The following is a 26,302-nucleotide window of genomic DNA, read 5'->3' on the forward strand; positions in this document are numbered from 1 at the left end:
TAACAAAGTGTGCAATGACATACTATATACATTAGCAAAGTGTGCAATGTCACCTATGTACATTAGCAAAGTGTGCAATGACATACTACTGTATATACATTAGCAAAGTGTGCAAAGACATACTATATACATTAGCAAAGTGTGCAATGATATACTATATACAATAGCAACGTGTGCAATGACATACTATATACAATAGCAAAGTGTGCAACTACATACCATATACATTAGCAAAGTGTGCAATGATATACTATATACATTAGCAAAGTGTGCAATGACATACTATATACATTAGCAAAGTGTGCAATGACATACTATATACATTAGCAAAGTGTGCAATGGCATACTATATACAATAGCAAAGTGACCAACGACATACTATATACATTAGTAAAGTGTGCAATGGCATACTATGTACAATAGCAAAGTGTGCAATGACTTACTATATACATTAATAAAGTGTGCAATGTCAACTATATACATTAGCAAAGTGTGCAGTGACACACTATATACATTAGCCAAGTGTGCAGTGACATACTATATACATTAGCAAAGTGTGCAATGACATACTATATACATTAGCCAAGTGTGCAATGATATACTATATACATTAGCGAAGTGTGCAATGATATACTATATACAATAGCAAAGTGTGCAATGGCATACTATATACAATAGCGAAGTGTGCAATGATATACTATATACAATAGCAAAGTGTGCAATGATATACTATATACAATAGCAAAGTGTGCAATGATATACTATATACATTAACCAAGTGTGCAATGATATACTATATACATTAGCGAAGTGTACAATGATATACTATATACAATAGCAAAGTGTGCAATGGCATACTATATACAATAGCGAAGTGTGCAATGATATACTATATACAATAGCAAAGTGTGCAATGGCATACTATATACATTAGCCAAGTGTGCAATGATATACTATATACAATAGCAAAGTGTGCAATGACATACTATATACAATAGCAAAGTGTGCAACGGCATACTATATACATTAGCCAAGTGTGCAATGATATACTATATACAATAGCAAAGTGTGCAATGACATACTATATACAATAGCAAAGTGTGCAATGACATACTATATACAATAGCAAAGTGTGCAATGATATACTATATACAATAGCAAAGTGTGCAATGACATACTATATACATTAGCGAAGTGTGCAATGGCATACTATATACAATAGCAAAGTGTGCAACGGCATACTATATACAATAGCAAAGTGTGCAACGACATACTATATACAATAGCAAAGTGTGCAACGACATACTAAAGTGTGCAATGACATAGGCTACCATATACATTAGCAAAGTGTGCAATGACATAATAGAAAAGTGTGCAATGACATACTATATACATTAGCAAAGTGTGCAATGATATACTTTATAATAGCAAAGTGTGCAATAACATACTATATACAATAGCAAAGTGTGCAATAGCAAAGTGTGCAATGACATACTATAAGCAAAGTGTGCAAGTTACAATAATTTGGTTTTAAATAGTTTTTATTTAACACATGAAAAGTGAGATATAGTTCATACAACTTCAGGCCCATTTGGAGGCCTTCATCAGACAATGAATAGACCTGTTTGTTGTGTGCTCGCGGATCATGTTCCGTGAACCAGCTCTGTCAAAGGTGAGAGCTGAAGAAGCTGTCTTCGCAGTCGGATGACGTGGCTGAAGGTTGCGGAACGACAGAGTTTCTTTACTCACCGCTTTAACCCACCGCTCTCCACTGTGATTGACCAAATTGAATCACGTGACTGTACTCAGCCAATCCGCTGTGAGTGCGGTGATGAATCCGCTTTTACGCCATCTGCGTAACGTTAGAGAGCATCCCCTAAAAAACTGCCTCTGTCATACAACCAGGAAGAAGGTGGGATAGCCTCACTGTAAGCTCACATCCACCACATCTTTCGGAGCACTTTCTCCCGGAGAAACCATGGGATCTTCCAGGTGGAAGGTAGCAGCTTTAGCGGCGGTGTTTCTCGTTATAGTGGGCTGTTTATTATTACCTGTGGACGCAGATGAACATGAACACACGGTAAGAAGACGGAGAGAGAGAGGCCGGTGGATAGCCTCTAGCTGCTAGCTGATAGCTGCTAGCTGCTATTACACACAAGAAAACAACATTTATACACACGACAGAGTGATCAGCTCGGTTTAATATCAACACATGTGAGCTATTGAACAGATAAACATCAGTCAGCTGGCTTACTTTGTCACCACTTATCGGTTTAAGTGATTATTATTTATGGCTAGCTGCTAGCTGTTAGCATGTCTTGTTAGCTAGCGTTAGTTAGTTAGTTAGCAGCTCGTTACTTGTTACAACAAAACAATCAAAACTACTGGTGTGATAGATGTGTTAAAGCTTCATGGTGATCCAGATGAACTGGATTTACCTGAAGTGATGACTGTGATGGTTGTCAAATCAGTCAGAGGCCCTCTCAGGGTATTTCTAATGTCTTATTATATTACACCCTGATTTACATTAACTAGGTAATAAAGTGTGTTGTCTTCACATAATGCAGCAGGTAAGTTAGTGGACACTGCATTGAAGTTAACTTCTTTGACTGTTTTAAACGTGGTTAATGTACACCACTTTTAGTACTCATGCAGAGATAAGTGTTTTTACATTTTCTTATGTTTGCATGAATTTGAATGCAGTAGTTAGTTAGTTTCAGTGGAAATGTGATGATAACATTACTACCAGTGTGTAAATCAAATGCATATTTTTTTCAGACTAAGGGTTTATTGCCAAGTAGGATATTCACATACAAGGAATATATGTCTTGGTGTTTGGTGCATACAATTCCAACAAAAATTAAAACTACTGGTATGATAGATGTGTTAAAGCTTCATGGTGATCCACATAAACTGGATTTACCTGAAGTGATGACTGTGATGGTTGTCAAATCAGTCAGAGGCCCTCTCAAGGTATTTCTAATGTCTTATTATATTAAACTCTGATTACACCCTGATTTACATTAACTAGGTAATAAAGTGTGTTGTCTTCACATAATGCAGCAGTTAAGTTAGTGGAAACTGCATTGAAGTTAACTTCTTTGACTGTAGCAAACATGGTTAATGTACACCACTTTTAGTACTCATGCAGAGATAAGTGCTTTAACATTTTCTTATGTTTGCATGAATTTTAATGCAGTTAGTTAGTTAGTTTCAGTGGAAATGTGATGATAACATTACTACCTAAATCAAATGCATCTTTTTTTTCAGACTAAGGGTTTATTGCCAAGTAGGATATTCACATACAAGGAATATATGCCTTGGTTTTTGGTGCATACAATTCCAATAAAAATTAAAACTACTGGTATGATAGATGTGTTAAAGCTTCATGGTGATCCAGATGAACTGGATTTACCCGAAGTGATGACTGCTGATGGTTATCAAATCAGATGTCAGAGGCCCTCTCAGAGTATTTCTAATGTCTTATATTAAACCCTGATTTACATTAACACGTTAATAAAGTGTGTTGTGTTCACATAATGCAGCAGTTAAGTTAGTGGGATCTAATGTAGCATTGAAGTTAACTTCCCTGACTTGTAAATCAAACATGGTTAATGTACACCACTTTTAGTACTCATGCAGAGATAAGTGCTTTAACATTTTCTTATGTTTGCATTAATTTGAATGCAGTTAGTTAGTTAGTTTCAGTGGAAATGTGATGATAACATTACTACGTAAATCAAATGCATCTTTTATTTTAAGAATAGGGTTTATTGCCAAGTAGGGTATTCACATACATTGGTGTTTGGTGCATACAATAAACAGTGATAATAATAATATACAATAACTGTTAAGATTACACCCCTGATTTACAACTCATTAACAAGTTAATAAAGTGTATTACATTGTCTTCACATAATGCAGCAGTTAAGTTAGTGGAAACTGATGTAGCATTGAAGTTACCTTCCTTGACTTGTAAAGCAAACATGGTTAATGTACACCACTTTTAGTACTCATGCAGAGATAAGTGCTTTAACATTTTCTAATGTTTGCATGAATTTGAATGCAGTAGCTAATGTTAGTCAGTGGAAATGTGATGATAACATTACTACAGACACCCTAAAACCTGTGTGTAAATCATTTAACTCACACAATTTTTTAGGGTTTATTGCCAAGTATGATATTCACATAGGAATATGCCTTGGTGTTTAGTGCATACAATTAACAGTAATAATAATATACAATAACATATTAATTCAACATAAATACAGGCAAAGTTTTGTTAATAATATGAGGGTGAACATGTATTGCAAATAAATCAGGTCAACTAGCTAGAATATGAAACCAGTAGGGATGCACCGATACCGAATCGGATATCTGGCCGATACTGACTCAAATAGCTGGATCGGATATCGGTGACAATGGGGCCAATCTATTCAATTTAATTCTATGTACTATATACTATATACATTATATACTGAGATGTTAATCCGACTAATTTGTTGCTGCATTAAAAAGGTTTACATTTGAATTGTAATTCCTGTAAATTTCGAAGATTTTTTTGGTGTACGATTTATTATTTTAATAATAAATAACAATTCACTAAATTTCTATCTTTTTATTTCGGACATTTTGTTTTATAAAGTTAGGAAAGTCAATATTTAAGTCAAGCCTGATGCTGCCTTACACATAAAAGACTGATCCCATCACTTCCACACAGTTAGGCATAAAGCTTATTGATTAAACAATGGTATCTAATTGGTACTCGGTGTTGACCGACTCCTAAAGCCCAGGTATTGCTATTGGTATGGGGACCGACTAGTCAGATCGGTGCATCCCTAGAAACCAGTAGGACTGGAAGAACAGGTGAAGTGTTCCTGGACTTCACAATAAGAGTCCTTGTTTTTTCTTTGCAGTACGTAGACAAGGAGGAGGTAGTTTTATGGATGAACACAGTGGGGCCTTACCACAACCGACAGGAGACGTACAAGTACTTCTCTTTGCCCTTCTGCGCGGGCTCTAAGAAGACCATCAGTCATTACCATGAAACACTCGGAGAGGCTCTGCAGGGAGTGGAGCTTGAATTCAGCGGCCTCGACATCAAGTTCAAAGGTAATCTACAGTTACCACTATTGAGCACATGTGAACTGATGAGAGCATTGAAATGATAATTTGTCACTTGCCGCTATTCTTTTTCACACATAATTTTTTAACAAAAATAATGTGGTATTTATGATCCCTGTAGATGAAGTCATGCAGACAACATACTGTGAAATTGACCTGGACAAAGCGAAACGGGATGCTTTTGTCTATGCCATAAAGAATCACTACTGGTACCAAATGTACATCGACGACCTGCCCATCTGGGGTAAGTGATACCTCATTTCTTTTTTTTAAACTGCCTGTTGGCCTGACAGACCTCTAAGAAATTGCCAGACACTGTGTCTGTGTTCTGAGTTGTCCGGTGATTTTGAGTATTACTGTGGTATTTTCTGACTCTGCCTATCTGTGTCTTCCATTCTGTCTCTGTTACTGAGTTACTTATTTGTTTATTAGCTCATTTGCCTCTCACAAAGGTTTGCGGTGACACTGGCTTCTCATCAGTGAGTTTATCTTGATATTAGAGACGTTAAACCAGTTCCTATTCATGGATGGGACTGTCCATTCATCCTTGGCCAACCTGCTAGGGGTGCATGGTCATTTATAGTAATTTATGTCATGTATGAAATGGCTTACTGAAAGGCACTCAACTCAGTACGTGTGGTGACTCATAGCACAGCTCAGCATGTTTTTTGTTCAGAATCTGTTGAACAATGCAGTAGTCTGGCTGATTAGCTGCTGTCTTCAGTTACTGTCATCTTGCCTGGTTGTTATATTGTAGAGAGCTGTACACGTAAGAGATAATGTAATATGTTGTGAAATAAACCCCAATGCGGAGGGGTCTTGCATCATCCTGAAGGGGTTTATTTCACAACAATGACCCGCTAGCAGTGAAATCAATAATTCGACTCAAAAATAGGCCACCAGAGTCCAAGATCAGAACTGTGCCCATAACAGCGGTCTGCTATAAAGAAACAACACACCATAATCGCCATGAGTCTGTGTAATAGGACATGTCAATTTGAGAGATGTTATGGTGAGTTGTTGTTGTCTTTCTAGCCAAACAGCTACCGTGGTGCTAACGTAGCAACTAGGTGGCTCACGCTTTCAAGTTGCGGCTGTGCTCCGCTCGTGATTGGCTCGGGAGGGTGTGTGGGCGGGACCTTGATACCGCGGCTCCACTGCTGATCACTACTGCGCAGACTCTGACTCCAAATGACGTCAAAATCCCAAGATTGCAGCTCATGTATCTGGGATATTTTTACTTCACTTTTGGGTGGAAGTGGGAGGAAGTGGAGACGCGTCGTCCATCTTTATATACAGTCTATGGTATTGATTGACCGTTATTGTTATGCGCTAAGAAGCATATTGATGCGTGACTATAATTACAGACTTTTCTTAATACTGTAACTCTAACAGGCTATCAGTGTGTGTGATCACTTCCATACGTGGTAATAATTTGTACAGTTGTGCCACTCCTACAGTTGTTCAAACATAACTGTGTTAGCTGATGTTGTTGGTAGAGGGTGGGGCACTGGCATTTACTCAAGACAGCTCTCCATATTGTATGTTACATACTCATGGCCTTAATCACAATAAATAAATATAGACTTTAACCTCATGTCCGGTTTGCCAGCGTGGTAACTGAACAAGTTTGTTTATCATGTCTGAAACAATGACGTTTGTTTGAGGTTGTTCACAGAAAGCCCTGGCAAACACATTGCCTGCCAAGAATAGTTGTTTTCCAGAATAATGTGTATTTTTCATAAAAGGTTATAACCATACCTGCTACCAGTGCTATAATCAGAAGCAGTGTGATTCACTAAAGAGGCACAAGTATATTTAGAGCTTTATGGAAAACTCTCTCATTAGTGAAACTATTTTTCTAGTGGTGCTACGGTATGTGTTGCCACAAGGGAATAGCATTGAATTTCTATATTAACATTGAATTATTTGTTGTGTACCCATGCAGTGGAGAAACAGAAGGATAAACGTGCAGTTGTTTTTAAAGACCTAGAATAAAAGGCAGCGAGTCGGGACAATCAAACTGATTGTTTACGGTGTCCAGCAGGGACAAACTTCGATAACAGCTGAGGCCTAAAGACTGAATGTAACAGATGAATACAGATGATGCTGTTACAAAGTTAATGAGCAGTGTAGCAACTAGAAAGTGACCTTTTATTTGGCATTTACACACCCTGATTATTAATTTCATACAACCAAAGGCTCTTTGTTTACACCTGTCCATTTGATCACTTCTGTAAGAACCAGATCTGTAATTCAATGCATGTCAATTTTTTGAAGGTATTGTTGGTGAGGCGGATGAAAACGGAGAAGATCATTACCTGTGGACATACAAGAAACTGGAGATCGGCTTCAATGGCAACAGAATCGTTGATGTAAATCTGACCAGTGAAGGCAAAGTCAGACTCGTCCCAAACACGAGAATCGCAATGTCTTATTCTGTGAGTACAGAACGATCCACCCCGTGGTCCTTTTTTTATGCTAGTACTAGGGCTGTCAATCGATGAAAATATTTAATCGTGATTAATCGCCTTATTATCCATAGTTAATCGTGATTAATCACAAAATAATCACTCATTTCATCAAATCATAACATGGCAAAATCTAGCCCATCAGGCAACAACAGCTGTCAGTGTGTCAGTGTGCTGACTTGACTATGACTTGCCCCAAACTGCAAGTGATTATCATAAAGTGGGCATGTCTGTAAAGGGGAGACTCGTGGGTACCCATAGAACCCATTTACATTCACATATCTTGAGGTCAGAGGTCAAGGGACCCCTTTGAAAATGGCCATGACAGTTTTTCCTCTCCAAAATGTATCGCAAGTTTGGAGCATATTTAGCCTCCTTGTGCTAGTATGACATGGTTGGTACCAATGGATTCCTTAGGTTTTGTAGTTTTATATGATGCCAATCTCTCTAGTTTTAAAACTGAGCCCGCTGCAACCTAAAGAAATTAGTGGCGTTAAAATTAATTAATGTTATCGCGTTAATTTTGACAGCCCTAGCTGATACTTATGTCATGTCTGTAGTGTGTGTCTTGTAATCTCATTAATTCATAGTCAATATATGAATGCAAACCTTTTGTACTACAGGTGAAGTGGAAGAAATCAGATGTGAAGTTTGAAGACAGATTCGACAAGTACCTTGATCCATCCTTCTTCCAGCACAGGGTGAGTTGAATATTATACGTTTTCGTTTTCATCGTGCAAGACGCCAGTGGTTTGTTGTAACAGCACACTTGCGTATAACCTTTCAGGAGGTACGAGTTTAGCCTCGTATGTATCCTGATAAATACGGTGTAATTGACCAGTCTGGTAACTTTTGGCTGACTATTTGACTCCACCTGCCGTTGTGGCAAGACTCCAGCAGCTCTCTCACACAGGAAGTTTGGAATCCACACCAGCTACTACAGCTGGTGGATGTAAACGTTTGGTTCCTGCCCAGACTTGTACAGTCAAGCTGAGTCTACCGAGAGCAGGGATATTACAAACCAGTATTTATGTGATTTAAATACCTTGAAATATCCTGAGTAATGCATTTGCCACGTTTTTACTGAAAATGTTTTCACACCACTAAATACTATTTTATCAAGGCTTTTAATATTTGATATATTCAGTTTTGATTTAATAAGCTTTATAACATGGTTACTTCCTAAAATAATTGTTAATCATTCTTTTTTTAGATTCACTGGTTCTCCATCTTCAACTCCTTCATGATGGTCATTTTCTTGGTGGGTCTGGTGTCCATGATTCTGATGAGAACACTAAGAAAGGATTACGCCAGATATAGCAAAGAGGAGGAAATGGATGACATGGTACGTAAAAAACATTTATTCCTTTATTTGGGATTCATTACAGCAGCAGTTCACAGTTATCTTTACTTTTACAGAATGATCTATATTTTTAGCTTTTTACAATGTAAATATAGAACACAAAAATGGCACATGGGGTGTTTTTCATTTGAGATAAAGAAAAAAAAAAATACACACATTTTTTTGTTTTGGGGAAATATGCATTTTCCACTTCTCCAAAATTTCTTCAAATTTAGTTTCCTGAAACCTCATGGAGAAGGTGATTCTTTACATGCCTTTGTGCCGCCGACAGCCGTGGCTGGAGGCATAATGTCTTTGGGTTATTCGTACGTACGTCCGGCACGTTCTCGTGAATACGATATCTCAGGAACGCCTGGAGGGAGTTTCTTCATATGTGGCACAATCGTCTACGTCCAGACTCAAGGATGAACTGATTATATTTTGGTGGTCAAAGTTCAAGGTCACTTTGACTTTGTCCCATTCTCGTGAACGTGATATCTCAGGGACACCTTGAGTGGAATTCTTCAAATTTGGCACAAACATCCGTCAAAGGTCAAGGTCACTGTGACCTCACAAAACACGTCTTTGGCCATAACTTAAGAATTCATATGCTAATTATGATAATTCCACACAAATAGGATAAAGTGATGACATTTTGGACAGACATGGGTATAAACTGCAACTTGACTTGTTGGCGGCAGCATAGAACCGCGAGGTGGTAATTCTAGTTGACTTAGTGGTTTGCTCTTGAGCACATTATTATTTTTCTGAAAGTAAATTTTAGGTTTTGTCATCGTTGTTTTTGAGTCTTGGAGGGTTGTGTCCAGTCCTTTTTTAAGTCTTCTTTCCTACTTATTTTTTTGTTTGTACTTGAGTACAAAATGGACAGTGTGACTGTAGCGGGCTACTATCAATTAAAAAGCTGCTAAGAGGCTGAAGTATGCTCTTCACTGTGTGACTCGTTCCAAACAATCCAAAAGTCCTGATGCGTTTTACTGCTTATTAAATTAATAAGGCTAACTGGAATAACTAAACGTGAAGTGACGGTCAACAGAAAATATCCAAGCCTATCTCACCCTCTTTGTCTAACTCCCGCAGTTCAAGTGAACAGGTAAAAATAGGTGAAACCACACCCCTGTCCCAACTACCGGAAGTGATGTTAACCAAAAGAACGTGTGCAGCCACTACTACTACTACTAATAATAATAATAATAAAAATAATAAACAAAAGGCTAAATACACACTTTGGCTCCTATAGTGACTTTATGGTGTGCAAGAACTTTTTTGAAATTCCTTCTCATTTTTGCACTTTGTCACTGTGCACCATCAGGACCGAGACCTGGGAGATGAATACGGGTGGAAGCAGGTACATGGTGATGTGTTTCGGCCGTCAAGCCATCCGCTGATCTTCTCTTCGCTCATCGGCTCCGGCTGCCAGATCTTCTCCGTCTCTCTCATCGTCATCGTCGTCGCTATGGTTGAGGATCTGTACACAGAGTGAGTAGCTGGCAGCTAACTGCCTGGTGGTAACTCATTGTTGTAATTGTGGGATTGGCTTCAGATACCAGGTTCCATTTCGGATCCAGTTCATAAAATAGGTAGATTTATTGAGCTCAGCTGAAAACAAAGCCAGATGGACTCATTAATTAGATTCAAAAGGATTCAGATTTTTAAAAATGCTGTAGAACACTAACCATATCTAATTGTCTGGATAAAATATGTGGAAGTTACAAATCACAAGAAGTATTAAGAAATATAATTTGCATATAAATGGGTCCTTAGGGGAAAGGTAAAAAAGGTGTGTATGAAGAGTCATCTGCATGTGTTTTTCTTTGGGTAATGTCTGGTGAAATTAAACTTCTCTATTGAATTGTAGCTTAAAAATAAATGATTAGACGTCAGTGCAGGAAAACACTATGAATATGAAATACCAGTTTCAAGGGGAATTAGAGTTGCATGGCATACCGATACTAGAAAGATATCGCAATACCCTTTACAGTCCCACTCTGAGCTGGTGTCTGTATCAGCAGAACTCCCTTCAAAAAAAATAAGTAAATTAACAGCGCGGCTCTAACTACTGATTAAATGCACTGATAAAATTAGATTCACCATCTTTTCTGAATCTGTCCAAGCATCTCCTGTAATTCGGCAAACACTTAATCCACCAAAGAGCACATGTTAAAGTATTATTTTACCGCGTGTCTCTGTAACAAAAAATGGAAGGAAAGAAAACTACAGAGACCTTCTCTTCACAAACACCACTTCGACACAACACTTTCTACAGTTACTGTCGTGTTGTCCTGATTTTAGCAGTTTTTCCCGCATCAACTTCTCCCAGAACTTCATCTGAATTTATTATAATTTTGTGGGTTTTTGTTTTGTAAGCTGCTCGCCGTCTCCCGTGCTGCAGTATCACTCTTCACCTGAACTGTTAAATGCTGTTTAAGAAGTCATATCTGGTTGCAAATGTGAAGTTAACTGTCAAATTAATAACATAAACTCAAATATAGGGGACAACAGAGTACTGCATACCATGTACATTTTTAAAATAATACATCTAAACATATTTAATTAATATAAAAAAGACTTCCATTCTGTAATTCTAATATTCCATTACCGTCCTGATGTTTTAGGTTTTCGTTTCAGTATCGGTATCGAGATCTCTAGGCAGGGTATCGTCCTGAAGTCATACTTTTGGTATTCGTGATACCACTAAGGGGAATAAAGCCCAAACACTGAGGGTGTAGTTGACTTCACAGGGCTCCACTCATTTCATTTTTCTCTGCAGGAGAGGATCCATGCTGAGCACGGCCATTTTTGTGTACGCTGCCACCTCCCCTGTCAATGGCTACTTTGGGGGAAGCTTGTACGCAAAACAAGGAGGTAATAAAAAGAACAATGCATCACATTCTCTCTTTTCTGTTTATGGACTGTTGGCTTTATTTCCTTTCAAAAGCTATCGTAAATGTCTCACATGATGCTGTTTGATTTGTCTGAATAACACAGGCAGAAGATGGATTAAGCAAATGTTCATTGGGGCCTTCCTGATCCCAGCCATGGTGTGCGGGACTGCTTTCTTCATCAACTTCATCGCTATCTACTACCACGCCTCCAGAGCCATCCCATTTGGCACCATGGTGGGTTTGACATAACAACACCTCCCTAAAAGCCACAGAGTTATGAAGAACATCCTCATAGTCAACAGCACAGTTTATCTTTGTGGCTGTGTTGCACTGTGGTGGAAGTGATATCATATAGAGTTTATCAGTCATGGAGCTGATAGACGGCTGAAGTAATGATTATAGTGGAGAAAGTATTTAGTCACAAGTGTTTAAACTGCATCTCATACGTATGTGTTTGTTGTTGAAAATACGTTTCTACGGTTACTTTGCTTCATCTGAAGAACATTAAAAACAGATCACATCCTATAAAATACATTCCACATGACACTGTCCGCCCTAACTTAATGCAGTTTGTCCATTCTGTTGAGTTTACGTCTGCATTTAGTTTCCAAACTGAACAGTAAAAAAGAAACATGAATGCTTTCCAGAGAAACTCCTCAAATTACTTAATTGCAAACAGCTGTTTGTTGGCTCAACACTCAAGAGTTATGTGTCTATCAGCGCAACACGAGATCCATCATAAGTGTCAAGTAACCATTTTGAAACCAAACCATGAAAACGCCATGTTCCAACTGCATCAGCCAGACTTATTTATTCAACATGCGTGGACAAATCTGAGACAGTTTTAGTTTTTTCTGGCCAAACCTGAAAGCCTGGATGCATTTGTTATCCCTCTAATTTAATGAGCACTATTGTTTTTAGCATTTGTATTTACAGATCAGGCTATCAGGTCGACCTACAACCCGCGGGAGTTGGGCAGGTTTGGCTGAGCTTCCTAGAAAATACCGTGGGTTCAAGCGGTCTGGTCAAAAAGTGACATAGCAGCGTTCCGAGTAAGTTATTTGGCTCGTCCGAGATAAGCCAGGCCTGCGCAGAATGGATCACCAGCGATCACCGCACCATGCATGCCGGTTAGATTAGTGTCCGACTTGATCCCAACTTGCGTTGACGTCATGCACACGTGGGCAATGATGACCTCACGAGATCGAGGCGGCCGCAGTTTTTAGAGCCAGTTGCGCAGTTGATCTATACCGACTGCAAGACCCAGGGCATGATGGGAATTTATTGTTACTATAATGCATAAAGTTGCCGGTTTATGGGTCGTGTTGGGTTTAGGTGGTTTATTAACGCATATTTTTGTCGGTCGGGCAGTGCAGATCGGCTCTCACAATGGGTCAGGTGGGTGTAGGTAATAAAAAACCCTGACCCGCGCATCACTATGCGCCACAGTCAACGGACAATTGAGATAAATGATGGGGGATCTGAAAACCCCCTGGATGCTGGACCACCCAGTGTAACATTACTAATGTTTGTTTCCTGCAGGTTGCTGTCTGCTGTATCTGCTTCTTTGTCATTCTGCCGCTAAACCTCGTGGGAACCATTCTGGGCAGGAATCTGTCTGGCCAGCCCAACTTCCCATGCCGAGTGAACGCCGTGCCCCGACCCATCCCTGAGAAGAAGTGGTAAGTGTGTCACGACACAGGCAGGGTCAGCTTAGTCTCAGAGTACGGTAAATGTTCAGGAAGACAGATGAGTCAGAGACAGTTGAAATCCTTATGATACTTGCACACTGTACAAAAATGTCAATTAAAACATACTATTGATCACAGGCAACACAAATTCTGCACATGCTTTACATAAAAACATGTCATAGTGTTTTTATCGTTGTAGAGGGAAGGAAGTGGAATGACTGATCGTTGGGGAATGAGGAAGTTGTACTTAAAGCATGAAATGAATTCTAATTGTTGAAGGGCCTGTGTTCAAGTGTTACACAAGTAGAAAGTGGCTTTGCTGTCTACACAAACTCTTTGGGTAATGAAAAATAGCAAAGCAATAAACTTAGTGTATTAACATTTCCAACCTTCTGCCAAGCTCCTGTTAGCAGCTGCCAACAGGATGTGGTAGATGTGACTATGGGCCACTTGAATTTGCAATCTGTGTCCTTTTTCCTTCTCATAACACAATGAGTTGTGTACCGTTGCCCTGAAGGGGGGAATCTAAACAGTCATATTCACATGTTGAACCTTGTGTTTCAGGTTCATGGAGCCAGCTGTCATCGTCTGCCTCGGAGGAATCCTTCCATTTGGGTCCATTTTCATTGAAATGTAAGTCCCCACTGTAACACCGAGGTGATTTTCATGTTCTGAGATGATCTTTGCAGCAGGTGACAAGTTTTCTGTCCTCTTTCTTCAGGTACTTCATCTTCACGTCCTTTTGGGCCTACAAAATCTACTATGTGTACGGCTTCATGATGCTGGTCCTGGTCATCCTGTGCATCGTGACCGTGTGCGTCACCATCGTGTGTACGTACTTCCTGCTCAACGCTGAGGACTACAGATGGTGAGTAGTGAGGTCACAATTGGCTACAGTCTTGACACTGACTTTTTCCACACAGTAAGAGCAATGTCATAGAGTTTAGTGGTGGAAAATAATCTTATAATCATGTTCACCTGCCTCAGTCTCTAATCAAGAGCTGAGAGAATAATTAATGATTCAAAAAGCGTCTGTTGAGTGTCTGTTTGCTTACTTTCGTCTTCTCTTTTCTAGGCAATGGACAAGCTTCCTCTCCGCTGCATCCACTGCTGTTTATGTTTACATGTACTCCTTTTACTACTACTTCTTCAAAACTAAGTAAGTCTAAACTTTATTAACCACATTGCATTATGGGGAAAAAAACATTTCAAAATTCATAGAATTAAAAAAAGAAAAATCAGATGCATTTCTTACATATTGTTTTATCCTTGTTGTCTATCAGGATGTACGGGCTGTTCCAGACATCCTTCTACTTTGGCTACATGGCTGTGTTCAGCACCTCCCTAGGAATCATGTGTGGTGAGTCCCACATCTACTTGTTTAAATACTGTTGACCGTCCTCCTGAACCAAATAAACTCATGACTGATAAATAATATTCACACAATTCGGCTTTTATGAACTCCAGATTTAATCAAAAATGCGAAATTGGAAAGTCTGTTGCAGTACCAGATATAATGCGATTAGCAAAGAGGCAGAGCGACTCATTCTAAACTAACAAATTTCTTCAAATTTGGTACAAACATCCACTTGAACTCAAGGATGAACTGATTAAATTTTGGTGGTCAAAGGTCAACAAGGTCACCGTGACCTCACGTCCGTCCCATTCTGGTAATATCTCAGTAACGCCTTGAGGGAATTTCTTCAAATTTGGCACGAGCGTCCACTTGGACTCAACATTTTGGACAGACATGGATGTAAACTGCAACTTGACTTGTTGGCGGAGGGATACACCTGAGCCGCGCTGCTCATGCTGGCTGTGTGGCTGCTCTAACTTGTTAACATGGGCACCGAAATAAAAAGCAACAGGTTCCACGGTGTTCTCACGCAGGCAGCGTGGCCTGGGCGTCACACTGTCTGTGCAATGCAAGCTGTTCTCCTGGACAAAGCAGCTGTGTACTGTTTTAAGTTACACAGTACAAAGCTGCTCAGGGTCTTTGCCAAAATATTCAAATAAAATCTTCAAAAAATAGTTTTCACACCTCTCAGTAAACTGGCAAAACATGACGATGATAAATTGGTGAACAGAATACTAATTTAGTTATTTATTTATAGTTATTTTAGCTTATTTCTGTGACAGTTTCAACTCACAGAAATTCATTCAGATTAAAGGGGCAGTATATTTTTGGCATCATTGGGCAAAAATCCCATAATAACCTTTCATCATGTTGTAATTCAAATGTTCTGAGAGATAACTAGACTTCTGCACCTCCTCGTGGCTCTGTGTTCAGACTTTAAAAAAATCTAGCCTGTGACGGGAGACTTTGACCAATCACAGGTCATTTCACAGAGAGAGAGTTCCTATTGGCTGTGCTCCAGTCATGTGACCAGAACTTGGCGTTCCTTCAACAGATTTCACAATGGCGGCGGCGTCACAAACTTTCTCATTTTACAGCTAAACCGTGCACTACAAGATGATTCTGAAAACATTTGAGGCGAGAAATAGGCATTAACGTAACATGATATTGATTCATATTTGATTAGCGTGGCCTAGTTTGACCGTTTGGTCTGGAGTTTGCGAGTGATTGACCGCCGGCTCTCATTGACAGCAGTTGGACAGCGGACCTCAGATCAGCTCTTACTGCTTGTTTTCCTCTGGTATGTGAAATCTTGCAGATGCCGTTAGGAGCACCGGAGGACACAGAGGCACATGATTTTTTTCATGTTACCTGTTTCATGTACTACTGTCACAATATAGCGACCGTTTTATAAAAATAACTTTTTTTAATCATATTTGCTCCAATCTCGGCTACTTCAGCTTTAAGGTGTTATAATTCTTAAATCAAACAAGTGTTTTTTTCACTGTGGAGAGAGGCAGACTACATGACTCCTGCAACAGGACGAATGAATGCTACAAGTTATCTTAGGAACCGATCTGTTACGTACAAGCAGTTCTTTTTTCCACATTTGTTCCTCAGCTGGAAGTGCAGTTAAGTAGACGTTTCCTCAGCTGCTGCGAGCCAAACTCATTCTTCAGCTTGATGAGTAATAAGCCGAGGCTGGCACTGTGCACCTTTTTAAAGCACCTCTGTGGAGCTTTCTCTGTCTTCACCAGCTCCTACAGGATGCCTTCTGGGTGTGTTGTCTGCTCATTTTGTAGACGTAGGATGTGCTTTTTCTTGCTCACATCTTTATTGGATACCTTCACCAGTAATCATTTTATCCTGTGATGGATTTACCTGCACAGTGAGAACAGAGTGATAACTTGCAGCCGCCCGGCCACCTAACAGAAACTCACATCTGTTTTTTCCAGGTGCCGTTGGATACATGGGAACAAGTGCCTTTGTGAGGAAGATCTACACAAATGTGAAAATTGACTAAGAAGCAAAGCAGCAACACAGGGATATTAATGGATTTGCCTACGTGTATCCTGAAAGACGGCGGGCACAAGTCATTCTTTATTACTTTTCTTTCTTGCAAAGAGATTGTGAGAATCTCACTTTGTACAACGTAGTTTTTTTTTTCTCCATTTTCTGAATGAATTTCAACGCCGCAACTCCGAACAAGAGCAAAATGTGCGGGAGAGATATCAAACACAAGGTTCTGTTTTTATCAGTTGCTTTCAAACAAAACGTTGGGGCAAATGTTTAAGGCTGACATGGCTTCTCTTTTCCGACCCAGTCCCACCTGAGACCAGAGAACACAAATGTTTATTGATGGAATAGTGTAGCTCTCTTCAGTGAAGAGGCCTAAGTGTATTGAAAGCCTTTGTTCTATTGGGTCAGAATATTGGAGAGTTGGGTTTTATGCCCGTGTTCTGACTTGATTTCTATTTTGTATTCTTGAAGTCACTCGAAATATTGTTAATACACAGTACAGTCGTTTGTTTCCGATTTACTTCCACTACAAAAAGACGATATAAAAAAACTGTCGAGAATCATTCCCCCATTTTGACGATTCTTAAGTCCCTGTTACAGTAGCAATCCATCCAGTTGTTGAGCGAGATTTTAGTCCTGCTGTAGTTTACTGTACAGACGAGAACAGAGGGACTGATCAACGGTTGAGGTACAGTAAGAACTGATTTTTAAATGGATGTTTGATGTGATCCCATTTCCCCGTTTAGCCGGGGTTTTCTTAATGTTTGGGTTTGAATGAAGTCTACTTGTAAAGATAATATATGGATGGGTGGGAGTGTATATAACCTTAATGTACCTTTAGATGTAGATCCCAAATGTATTTTCGTTGTACAGATTTACTACAGGGTGTTTTTTTTAATGAATCATTCAGTTATAAACAAAAAAAAGTTTTTTTTTGTTTCTTTTTGTTTGGTGCTTGGGATGGGGCTGGTGGCGCTGTTACATCTTGCCTGAAATTGCATGAAGTTTTCACCAAACCATCTGCTCATCAAATTCCACTTCAGTCAGCGCTGTCAGTTTGTTTTTGTTTTTTTTGGCCTGCTTATGGACACTCTTACTTTAATTTCTTATATTATTTAAAGCTTTAAAAAGGCTCTACATCTTCTGGTAAGCCATTTCCCCCCCCTCATGTTCTTTCTGTTGCCTAACCTGAAACATCATTTGTGAATGTCAGAAGGAATGAGGCGATTGCTTTGTTTCCGCAAACATACTGTACAAAGTGAAGTTTATGTACACTTAAAAACTAGATGTTTTCATAACCACACAGTGCTGCGGAGTGTTTCAAACGCTTTTCTCCATTTTGTGTAAATACAGTATGTACCCTACTTGTATGAGAAGTGGCAATGCCTTTTTTGTTTTTCTAATTTCCAGTTCTCCCCCACTGAAGTTGATTTTGGCACCTCATGTTGTGTACCAATGTCTGATTAGACATTTTGAACCTGCATATTAACTTGCTGTAAAAAGAGAAAATAAACATGTTTATGTACAGGGGTTATTAAGTGTGGTTTTGACTTTGAGGGTAAATATTTTGGACTGAATTATTAGATCATTTACTGTAGATTTGTACAGGGGCAGAATTTTTCAAAGGTGGGGGGGACACCGTTATTAGTACAGGTACGCTTTAGTTTTTGAGATGCCCTTACCCGATGTAGAACAAAACCCAGCCATGTTTTTTCATAATTTTTATGATAATGGTCATAACAAATATTTTATACAGCAAAAAAGTGATTAAATTTATCAATATATTGATTCACCCCATAGGCGAGAGAGTGCAGAGTAAAACCACTCTGGAGACTGTGTAGGCTGAGATTATGTATAACCTCAACACTGTAATGCACAATTGTGTTATTTTCATCATTCCTTTTTTTTCAGGACAAACTCCGCTATTGGAATATGTATGCTATAGTGATGTCACATGAATGTATAAATAGTTATATCACCATAAATACAAAAAAAAAAATAATAGTGAACAAGACTTTGATTTGAAAGTTGTTCTTCTAGGCCTTGCTGATCATGGGGAAAAAATAAACATTGTAGCAAACACAGCTCAAACTATTTACATTACGAAGCCAAATATAATATGATAAATAATAACTATATATACACATACATAATATACTTTGTGGCCAGTTGTCTCATTCAAAAAATAGATTTAAAAAAAAAAATATCTGATATGCTGCAATAGTTGTAGCCTATGAATTTCCTCAAGAAGAAAGACGTTAACGTCTCTCTCTGAAGCTACGATGCCAGTGGGTTTCGTACTGGGATGTACTCACACGAGCAAAGGCTCTTGCTCGTTCTTTCGCACCCCGCTACGCCCTTGGACGTGTATTTACAGCCACACTGACTATATTTATGCAGAGTTTAAGGTGAATTAAATTCAGGTTAATCCATCAAGAAAATAAACAGCCATGAATAAAACAGTTTCACGTCAGGAATCCTGAACTCCTGCTTAAAATATAGACCACTATCTGGCACATTAATCAAAACAAAGAGCTGCCATTTATAAAGAATATATTTATTAGTTTGTATCCAGCTGTATGAGTAAAGACAACTTACTGTATAAACTAACAGAGAGTGACATTTATTTTTAGGTGTACAAGTTGTGAACTTTGTGTCCTTCAGTTGACTTTTTCAAAGTATTCCTTGGATCCCTCTGGGGTTGGTTTAATCTGAAAAACAAACAGTTACACAGAATAAACTTTAACAAACTATGTTGGCAACATATTAAGTCTGCAACAGAAATAAAAAGTGTCAGTTTCAGTACTAAATTGATTGAAAATGGTAAATGGACTTGCAGTTATATAAATATATATATAGCGCCTTTCTAGTCTTCCGACCACTCAAATCGTTTACACTACATGTCAACATTCACACACACACATTCATACACTGATGTCAGAAGCTGCCATACAAAGTGGCAGCCTGCCCATCAGGATCTAATCTAAATACTCATTCACACACCCTGACAGACAGCCTGCAGGAGGACTGGAGGAGCAGGGGGATTGAACCGCCGATCTTCCAATTAGTGGACGACCCGCTCTCCATCTTGAGCGACAGCTGCTCCAGGATATATACCGTATTGGTCCGAATGTAAGACTTCACGTTTTTGTTTTGTATCTATTATCTTATTTTATTCTAATTTATTGTTTTTGTTTATAAACCTTGTGGGTCGGGGCAATGGTTCAAAAATGGGAGAAGACTAGTATAGATGAATTCCTCATTGTATGGAATATAAAGAATATAACTATGTTGCCAGGAAAGATCAAGACTTATTATTTCTCTTCAGTTTTTCTGAACTGTGAAGAAGGCAAAGATATTCACAATGAGGTTGTTTCTTCATGCAAAACAAATTTGGGGTTTCAATTTCAATTAAGCTGTTTTATTTTAGGGTTTTAGCGAAGGCGGCTCATCTTTTACCCTTAAGAACAAGTGGAGTATGCAGAATATTAAGACTACACCAGGGTTAAAATGTGGATCATAACTCCTCCTCAGTTGGTGGTGAACTTGAGCCACTCTGTTTGAGACAATCACTGCGTCTCTCCATCTTTCAGGCCGCTGTCAGCTAGTTGTGAAGGACTGATAGCTTCAGTCAGGAGGGCAACACTCCTTTTACAGAGATTTGGCACCATCTATTGTTGTGGCTGTATATTGACATTTAAAAGTCTAGACTCCGAATATAAGACACTTTTTAAGACTCATTTCCAGGTTAAAAGAGCCGTCTTATATCGGGACCAATATGGTAGTGTTTGAGAAACTCTTTTTGGGGAGCACTTAGAGATGCTATCAGAGATTGAAAGGACTCACCGTTGGGGAATCGGGGGTCCAGCTGGCTGGACACACCTCACCGTGCGTCTCCACAAACTGGAACGCCTTCACGATACGAAGCGTCTCTTCTACACAACGGCCCACCGGAAGGTCGTTCACACTCATGTGTTTCACAACACCGTTTGGATCAATGACAAACAGGCCCCTGAAGGAGAATAACATACATTATTAATTATCAAGCATCTTTCTAAACAACAGTTATGGAGTTCTCTATATAACAAATACAGGCAATGTCATACAGGCAATACAAAAAGCTCAGTAAATAGCTACAGTAACAGTGGCATCAATAGTAGCACAGTAGTAATGTGCAAACATAATGGATATAAAAATAAATAGCAGCAACTCTAGGCTGAATTGTGTTCTCCGTGTGCTTCCATTGGATCAAATCCTTCCAAAATCTCCTACTATTATTCAGTAAACATATGTACTAGCTTGATCTTCTAATGTTTCAGTATTGACGCCGTGGATGTGAGTATATGATTATTACACTGTGCATTGACATTCACCAAATGCTGCCTGTAACAGCCATCTGTAACATATGGCCAACATATTTCTCTTTTACTCAAAACAGTCCTGCAACAACATTATGATACCGTATAAAAAATACCAAGAATATCTAAAGGTCTCTATTAAAAGTAGTGGCAGATGGACGTGATGTTAGCCACGTGACAAATAACAGCAGCAATAATGATGGTTGTAAAAAATAACATTAGTTTAGTAACGAGTCCTTTAGGGTTCTTAATATCACACCTGCCTACATCTCTGCTGGTTTGTCTTTTCTGTGGTTCTTCACTGTATTTTACCAGCAAAGTCATAAAAACACTGCATCACTGTGCAAATAAACTACACCACTAAATACGTACTAAAGATAAGGATATACCTATAAATTGTGTTGGAAATTAAATTTCAATATTTACAAAATAGTGACATTTCCGTGTCCTGTAATAGCAGCTGTGCATAGATCACACATATTGAGCGTACCTGAGTGCAATGCCTGGATCCTCCAGCAGCACCCCGTAGTCTCTAGAGATCTGCTTGTTGAGGTCAGACAGTAGGGGGATGTGGATGTGGCCCAAGCCTCCAGTCTGAAAAAAACACCATGAAACAATACCTGTTAGATTAACACCGACACAACGGACCCTTCACTAAGCCCCTCCCTAGAACGCCCACTGTCCAATCCTAGGTTAGCAACCGTAACTAGGCGCAGGAGGCCTGTCGGGCTTTCAGCGGTGTGTATGGAAGTCTGACAGCGGATATCGTCAAAGTTTAAAGTGTACAGTGTCGTATTTTTTTAATAACGTTAGCTTAGCATGTTAGCAAAACAATGATGGTTGAATATTAATTATTATTAATTTGTGAAATCCAGTGTATGGATCAAGCCCACATGTGTGGGAAAAGAAACAAATGGAAAAGCGGGATAATTTAGTTTTATATTAGATAATGAAAGCTACAGGGAGTCATAACTAAACATTGACTTAGCTTAAAAAACTAAATATTGACTTAACCCGCTGTAAAGGAACATCCTGTTGTTCCTGTATATGTTTGTCCTTCATGTGAGTTGTCAAGACCTGAGTTGTCTGTCACTTGCATCGGGACCGCCGGTGAGCTTTCCTCTTGATTTTAATGTCCTCTTCATTCACAACACTCCAACGACAAATTATATCGTGAATGTAGCTAAAATGCATATTTTAGACCTTTCTGCTTACTTCTGATATTTCAGAACTATTATTTCAGAAATCTTCCATATTTCCTTTGGTATATCTCTCACTGATGTAATTGAAAATGCCGTATTGATATGCCGGGTGCGAAAACTTGACAGCTTTAGCAACAGTAACCAAGGGGGGAGGGCCTTAGCAAAGGTGAATTACAGTTGCTAATACGTATTTCAGACATGCAGTATTCGCAGGTCAGTTATTTACTAAAAGCTCCTTTATGGTCCACATCAAAGGATTTGACTGAGTTGAGCTTTGCACCATGTGTTTGTTATTGAATGATCATTAAACTGAGAGGGAGAGTACCTTGCGTGGCGTGTTGGTCCATGCCAGGTGGGTGAAGTGAGAGTCCACAGACACGCCCACCACCTCACAGTTGATGTCGTGGAACTCGCTGGCCTTGTCGCTGAATGAGATGATCTCCGTTGGACACACAAAGGTGCTGCAATATGACAAACACAGAGAGAGAGAGAAATAAAAAAGCTCTGTGAGTAAGATGTTTGGATTGATGAGAAGTCACAAAGCAAAGTGATGGGAGGGCTGAGGCCTGTGGGACTTGATTATATCTTCTGCTGGTCATCAGCAGAGAGTTACTTAAAAATCTGACTGAATATGCATTTCAATCAAAAGTAGGGAAAGCCATCATGTTGTTCTCTTTGTTCATGTCATAAAACACTCACAAGTCCAGCGGGTAGAAGAAGAGGACCAGGTATTTGCCTTTGAAATCAGCGAGGCTCATCTCCTTGAACTCCCCGTTGTGGACAGCTGTGGCCTTAAAAGCAGGAGCAGGCTGAGTGACAGCAGGGCTCCATCTGGAAGAGCCTGAAATAGAAAAGACAAACACAATTTATTCACTCATATTTGCTTAGTAAAACCAAGGTGACTCTCAGTGTGAAGTACAGAGACATTACACTGAAAAGTATAGACATCTATGTACTCTCACTTCACATCTAAAGTGAACATTAATGGTACACAGGAGTTATTTAAGCCTGCAACTAATAATTAATTTAATTGTCGATTAATCTGTTGATTATTTTCTTGATTAATCGATTAGTTGTTTGGTTTATAAAATGTCAGAAACATGTTGAAACATGTCGATCAGTGTTTCCTAAAGCCCAAGATGACGTCCTCAAATGTCTTGTTTTGTCCACAACTCAAAGATATTCAGTTTACTGTCATAGAGGAGTAAAGAAACCAGAAAATACTCACATTTAAGAAGCTGGAATCAGAGAATTTTTTTTTTTTTTCTTAAAGGTCCCATATAGTAAAAAGTGAGATTTTCAGGTCTTTTACATTATAAAGCAGGTTTAAGTGCTGTATAAATACTGTTAAACTATCAAAACACTCAATATACGGAGAAATACACACAGCCAGTTATTGTGCATTTGAAACAAGCCGTTAGGATTTCTGTCCATTTGTGATGTCACAAATCTACAATATTTAGACCATTACATGGTTTTCAACGTAAACATTCTAAATGGGTCCCAGTTTATTTCCTGTTGCAGTGTATGTAAATAACATCAGCTGACAGGAAGTAAACATGGACCCAAACTGTTGCCTAGCAACGCAATTCCGTTGCAATTCCATTGAAATGCTCTAAAACAGAGCGTTTCAGACAGAGGGTAAATACAGGCATATTCAGGCTGACAGTATGAGGAAAATAACTTGTTTTTTTAACATTACAGCATGTAAACATGTTCTAGTAGAAGTATGAACCTGAAAATGAGCATGATATGGGACCTTTAAAAAAATACTCTACCGAACTACCATTTTCTGACATTTTAAAGACCAAACAACTTATCGATTAATCGAGAAAATAATCAGCAATGAGATAATCGTTAGTTGCAGCCTTGATATTCTCTGACGTTGGTTTTGTACGTACTGGTAGAGAAACAGGCTCTCTGAAGCGACGGGGCGGTGAGGATTCTTGCAGCTCCAGATGCTCCATGTCGACAGGCTGCTATCACGTTCAACCCTCCTGCTGCAACTCTTGCCTTAAAAAAACACACATCAATCCAGCATGAATAATCCACAAATATACTGAAAAAGAAAAAAATACGCTATTTTGGTTAGCAACTTGACAACACTTATGTTTATAGTTCAAACTAGCCATGTTTTGTGTCTTCAACATGAGGCCTGAAATCTAGTAAAACTGTTGATTTTGTCCTCCATGAAGGGAAAACACGTCCTTTCTCTATTATCTTCCGTAGCTTTCTTTTTGCTGCACCACTTCAGAGTCTAGTGAGCAAAGGTCTTAATGTGCTCATTGGTACATGAATGTGAGGTTGTTTTGTTTTGCAGTGGATGAGGTGATAAGAGTAAACAGGATATCATCAGGTTTGATACCAACAGGTTCTCCAGGCTGAACCAGACCACATCCTGTGCCAAAAAAATTATGAAATGCTGAAACCTCATACAAGAGCTGCAGCTTTGATTATTATTGATTTACTTATTATATGAGACTAGGGGGGTTTAAATCCTATTTTACATATTGAATAATTGTGGATAGAAATAATAATTTTGTTTTAATTAAAAAAAAAGAAAAACATTATTGCTCTAAAGTATATAATAAAATACAACAGGACATCCACAACATTTCATTTTTTTAAAGCAACTTTTCTTTTAACATAAGTTTGGAATAATTTGAATTATAGTTATTATATACTATTAATTTGTGTCCATGTATAGTTTTGAAATTACTTGGGCAAAGATGCCACCGTGTGTTATTATGATGCTAGTGCAGACTGCAGAGTCGCATCAAAGCAGGTTTATATCTGCAGCTCCGTCATATGTGTGACTGTATTTTTATTGAATTTTGAATTTTGAATTTTCACGTCTAATTTTTAACTGCAAAGTTTCGACCTTCAAACATTTTTTTTAGGTATTTATTTACTTTTTATTTATTTATGTGGAATTTGTTTATATTTTAATATTATTATTTTATATAATAAGAATAAACTTTATTTGTATAGCACCTTTCCAAACATAGTTACAAAGTGCTTTACATAAGTTAAAATAGAGCAAACATCAAGATAAAAATACAGCATAAAAACATAAAAAACACAGGCCAAAATAAAATGTTGAACATAAGACTTGTGTAAAAAAAGTCAACAATAATGAAATTTAAAACAAAGGGATTGCTATAATATGTTAAAAGTACAAAATCAATATGGTTACAAGAAAAGAACAACATTAATTCATCATGTCAAAACACATTCCTGCTATGACAGAGCACAATGTGCAGTGAGGTCCATTGTATGAAATGATAACAATGTAAAATCACTATGACACAGCAGATAAAAAATAATATCGTATTATTATTAAATTTTTAATTTTTAATTGTTCCCGTCTAATTTTTAACTGCAAAGTTTCGCCTCCAATACTTTTTTTTTAGGTATTTATTTACTTTTTATTTATTTATGTGGAATTTGTTTATATTTCTAGTATTCTCATTTTACATAATGCCATATGTTCTAATTGGGGAGAGTTCTCATATGCATAATATGTTAAAAGTACAAAATCCATATGTTAACAAGAAAGAACAGCATTAATTCATCATGTCTAAACACATCCCTGCTATGACAGAGCACAATGTGCACTGAGGTCCATTGTATGAAATGATAATGTAAAATCACTATGACACAGCAGATAAAAAAACATCCTAAATCATGAGTTTGTGACTCATCAATATTAACTATCACAGACACAATGAAACTTATTGATTAACATATTGATTATTTGTATGTAGAATGAATTTAATCTGATTAATATAATATTATTGAGTAACCTAGCATGCAGTGCTACTTTGTGTTGTTT

The 26,302-nt window shown here is 38.3% G+C and overlaps 2 protein-coding genes across 2 annotated transcripts in view; one reads left to right on the top strand and one right to left on the bottom strand.

The window, feature by feature from the left end:
- Positions 1-1,978: 1,978 nt before the first annotated feature.
- tm9sf3 (transmembrane 9 superfamily member 3) lies at positions 1,979-18,438 on the top strand. Its single transcript, XM_037781624.1, has 15 exons — positions 1,979-2,080; positions 4,917-5,112; positions 5,246-5,368; positions 7,405-7,565; positions 8,219-8,296; positions 8,809-8,940; positions 10,268-10,434; positions 11,726-11,820; positions 11,944-12,074; positions 13,383-13,522; positions 14,096-14,164; positions 14,253-14,399; positions 14,607-14,690; positions 14,815-14,891; positions 16,844-18,438. Exons 1-15 carry the CDS (start codon positions 1,979-1,981, stop codon positions 16,909-16,911), a joined length of 1,770 nt encoding a protein of 589 aa, XP_037637552.1. The 3' UTR covers positions 16,912-18,438.
- Positions 18,439-19,443: 1,005 nt separating this feature from the next.
- Positions 19,444-26,302, bottom strand: part of prdx3 (peroxiredoxin 3) — a 19,085-nt gene continuing 12,226 nt past the window's right edge. The window contains exons 3-8 of the mRNA XM_037781627.1: positions 24,369-24,480; positions 23,167-23,308; positions 22,793-22,928; positions 21,756-21,859; positions 20,754-20,919; positions 19,444-19,618 (exon numbers count right to left, since the gene is read on the bottom strand). Of these exons, the coding sequence (XP_037637555.1) occupies positions 19,568-19,618; positions 20,754-20,919; positions 21,756-21,859; positions 22,793-22,928; positions 23,167-23,308; positions 24,369-24,480 (711 nt within the window). The 3' untranslated portion in view covers positions 19,444-19,567. The remainder of the gene's footprint in view (positions 19,619-20,753; positions 20,920-21,755; positions 21,860-22,792; positions 22,929-23,166; positions 23,309-24,368; positions 24,481-26,302) is intronic.

The sequence above is a fragment of the Sebastes umbrosus genome, chromosome 10 (genome assembly GCF_015220745.1).
Source record: "Sebastes umbrosus isolate fSebUmb1 chromosome 10, fSebUmb1.pri, whole genome shotgun sequence".
In the NCBI taxonomy this organism is placed as follows: domain Eukaryota; kingdom Metazoa; phylum Chordata; class Actinopteri; order Perciformes; family Sebastidae; genus Sebastes; species Sebastes umbrosus.

Bases quoted from the DNA above. Each gene is read 5' to 3' on its own strand.
- tm9sf3 (XM_037781624.1), top strand. From the start codon at position 1,979: ATGGGATCTTCCAGGTGGAAGGTAGCAGCTTTAGCGGCGGTGTTTCTC. The intron at 7,566-8,218 runs GTGAGTACAGAA...TTTGTACTACAG, and splicing joins GAATCGCAATGTCTTATTCT to GTGAAGTGGAAGAAATCAGA. The intron at 14,400-14,606 runs GTGAGTAGTGAG...TCTCTTTTCTAG, and splicing joins AACGCTGAGGACTACAGATG to GCAATGGACAAGCTTCCTCT.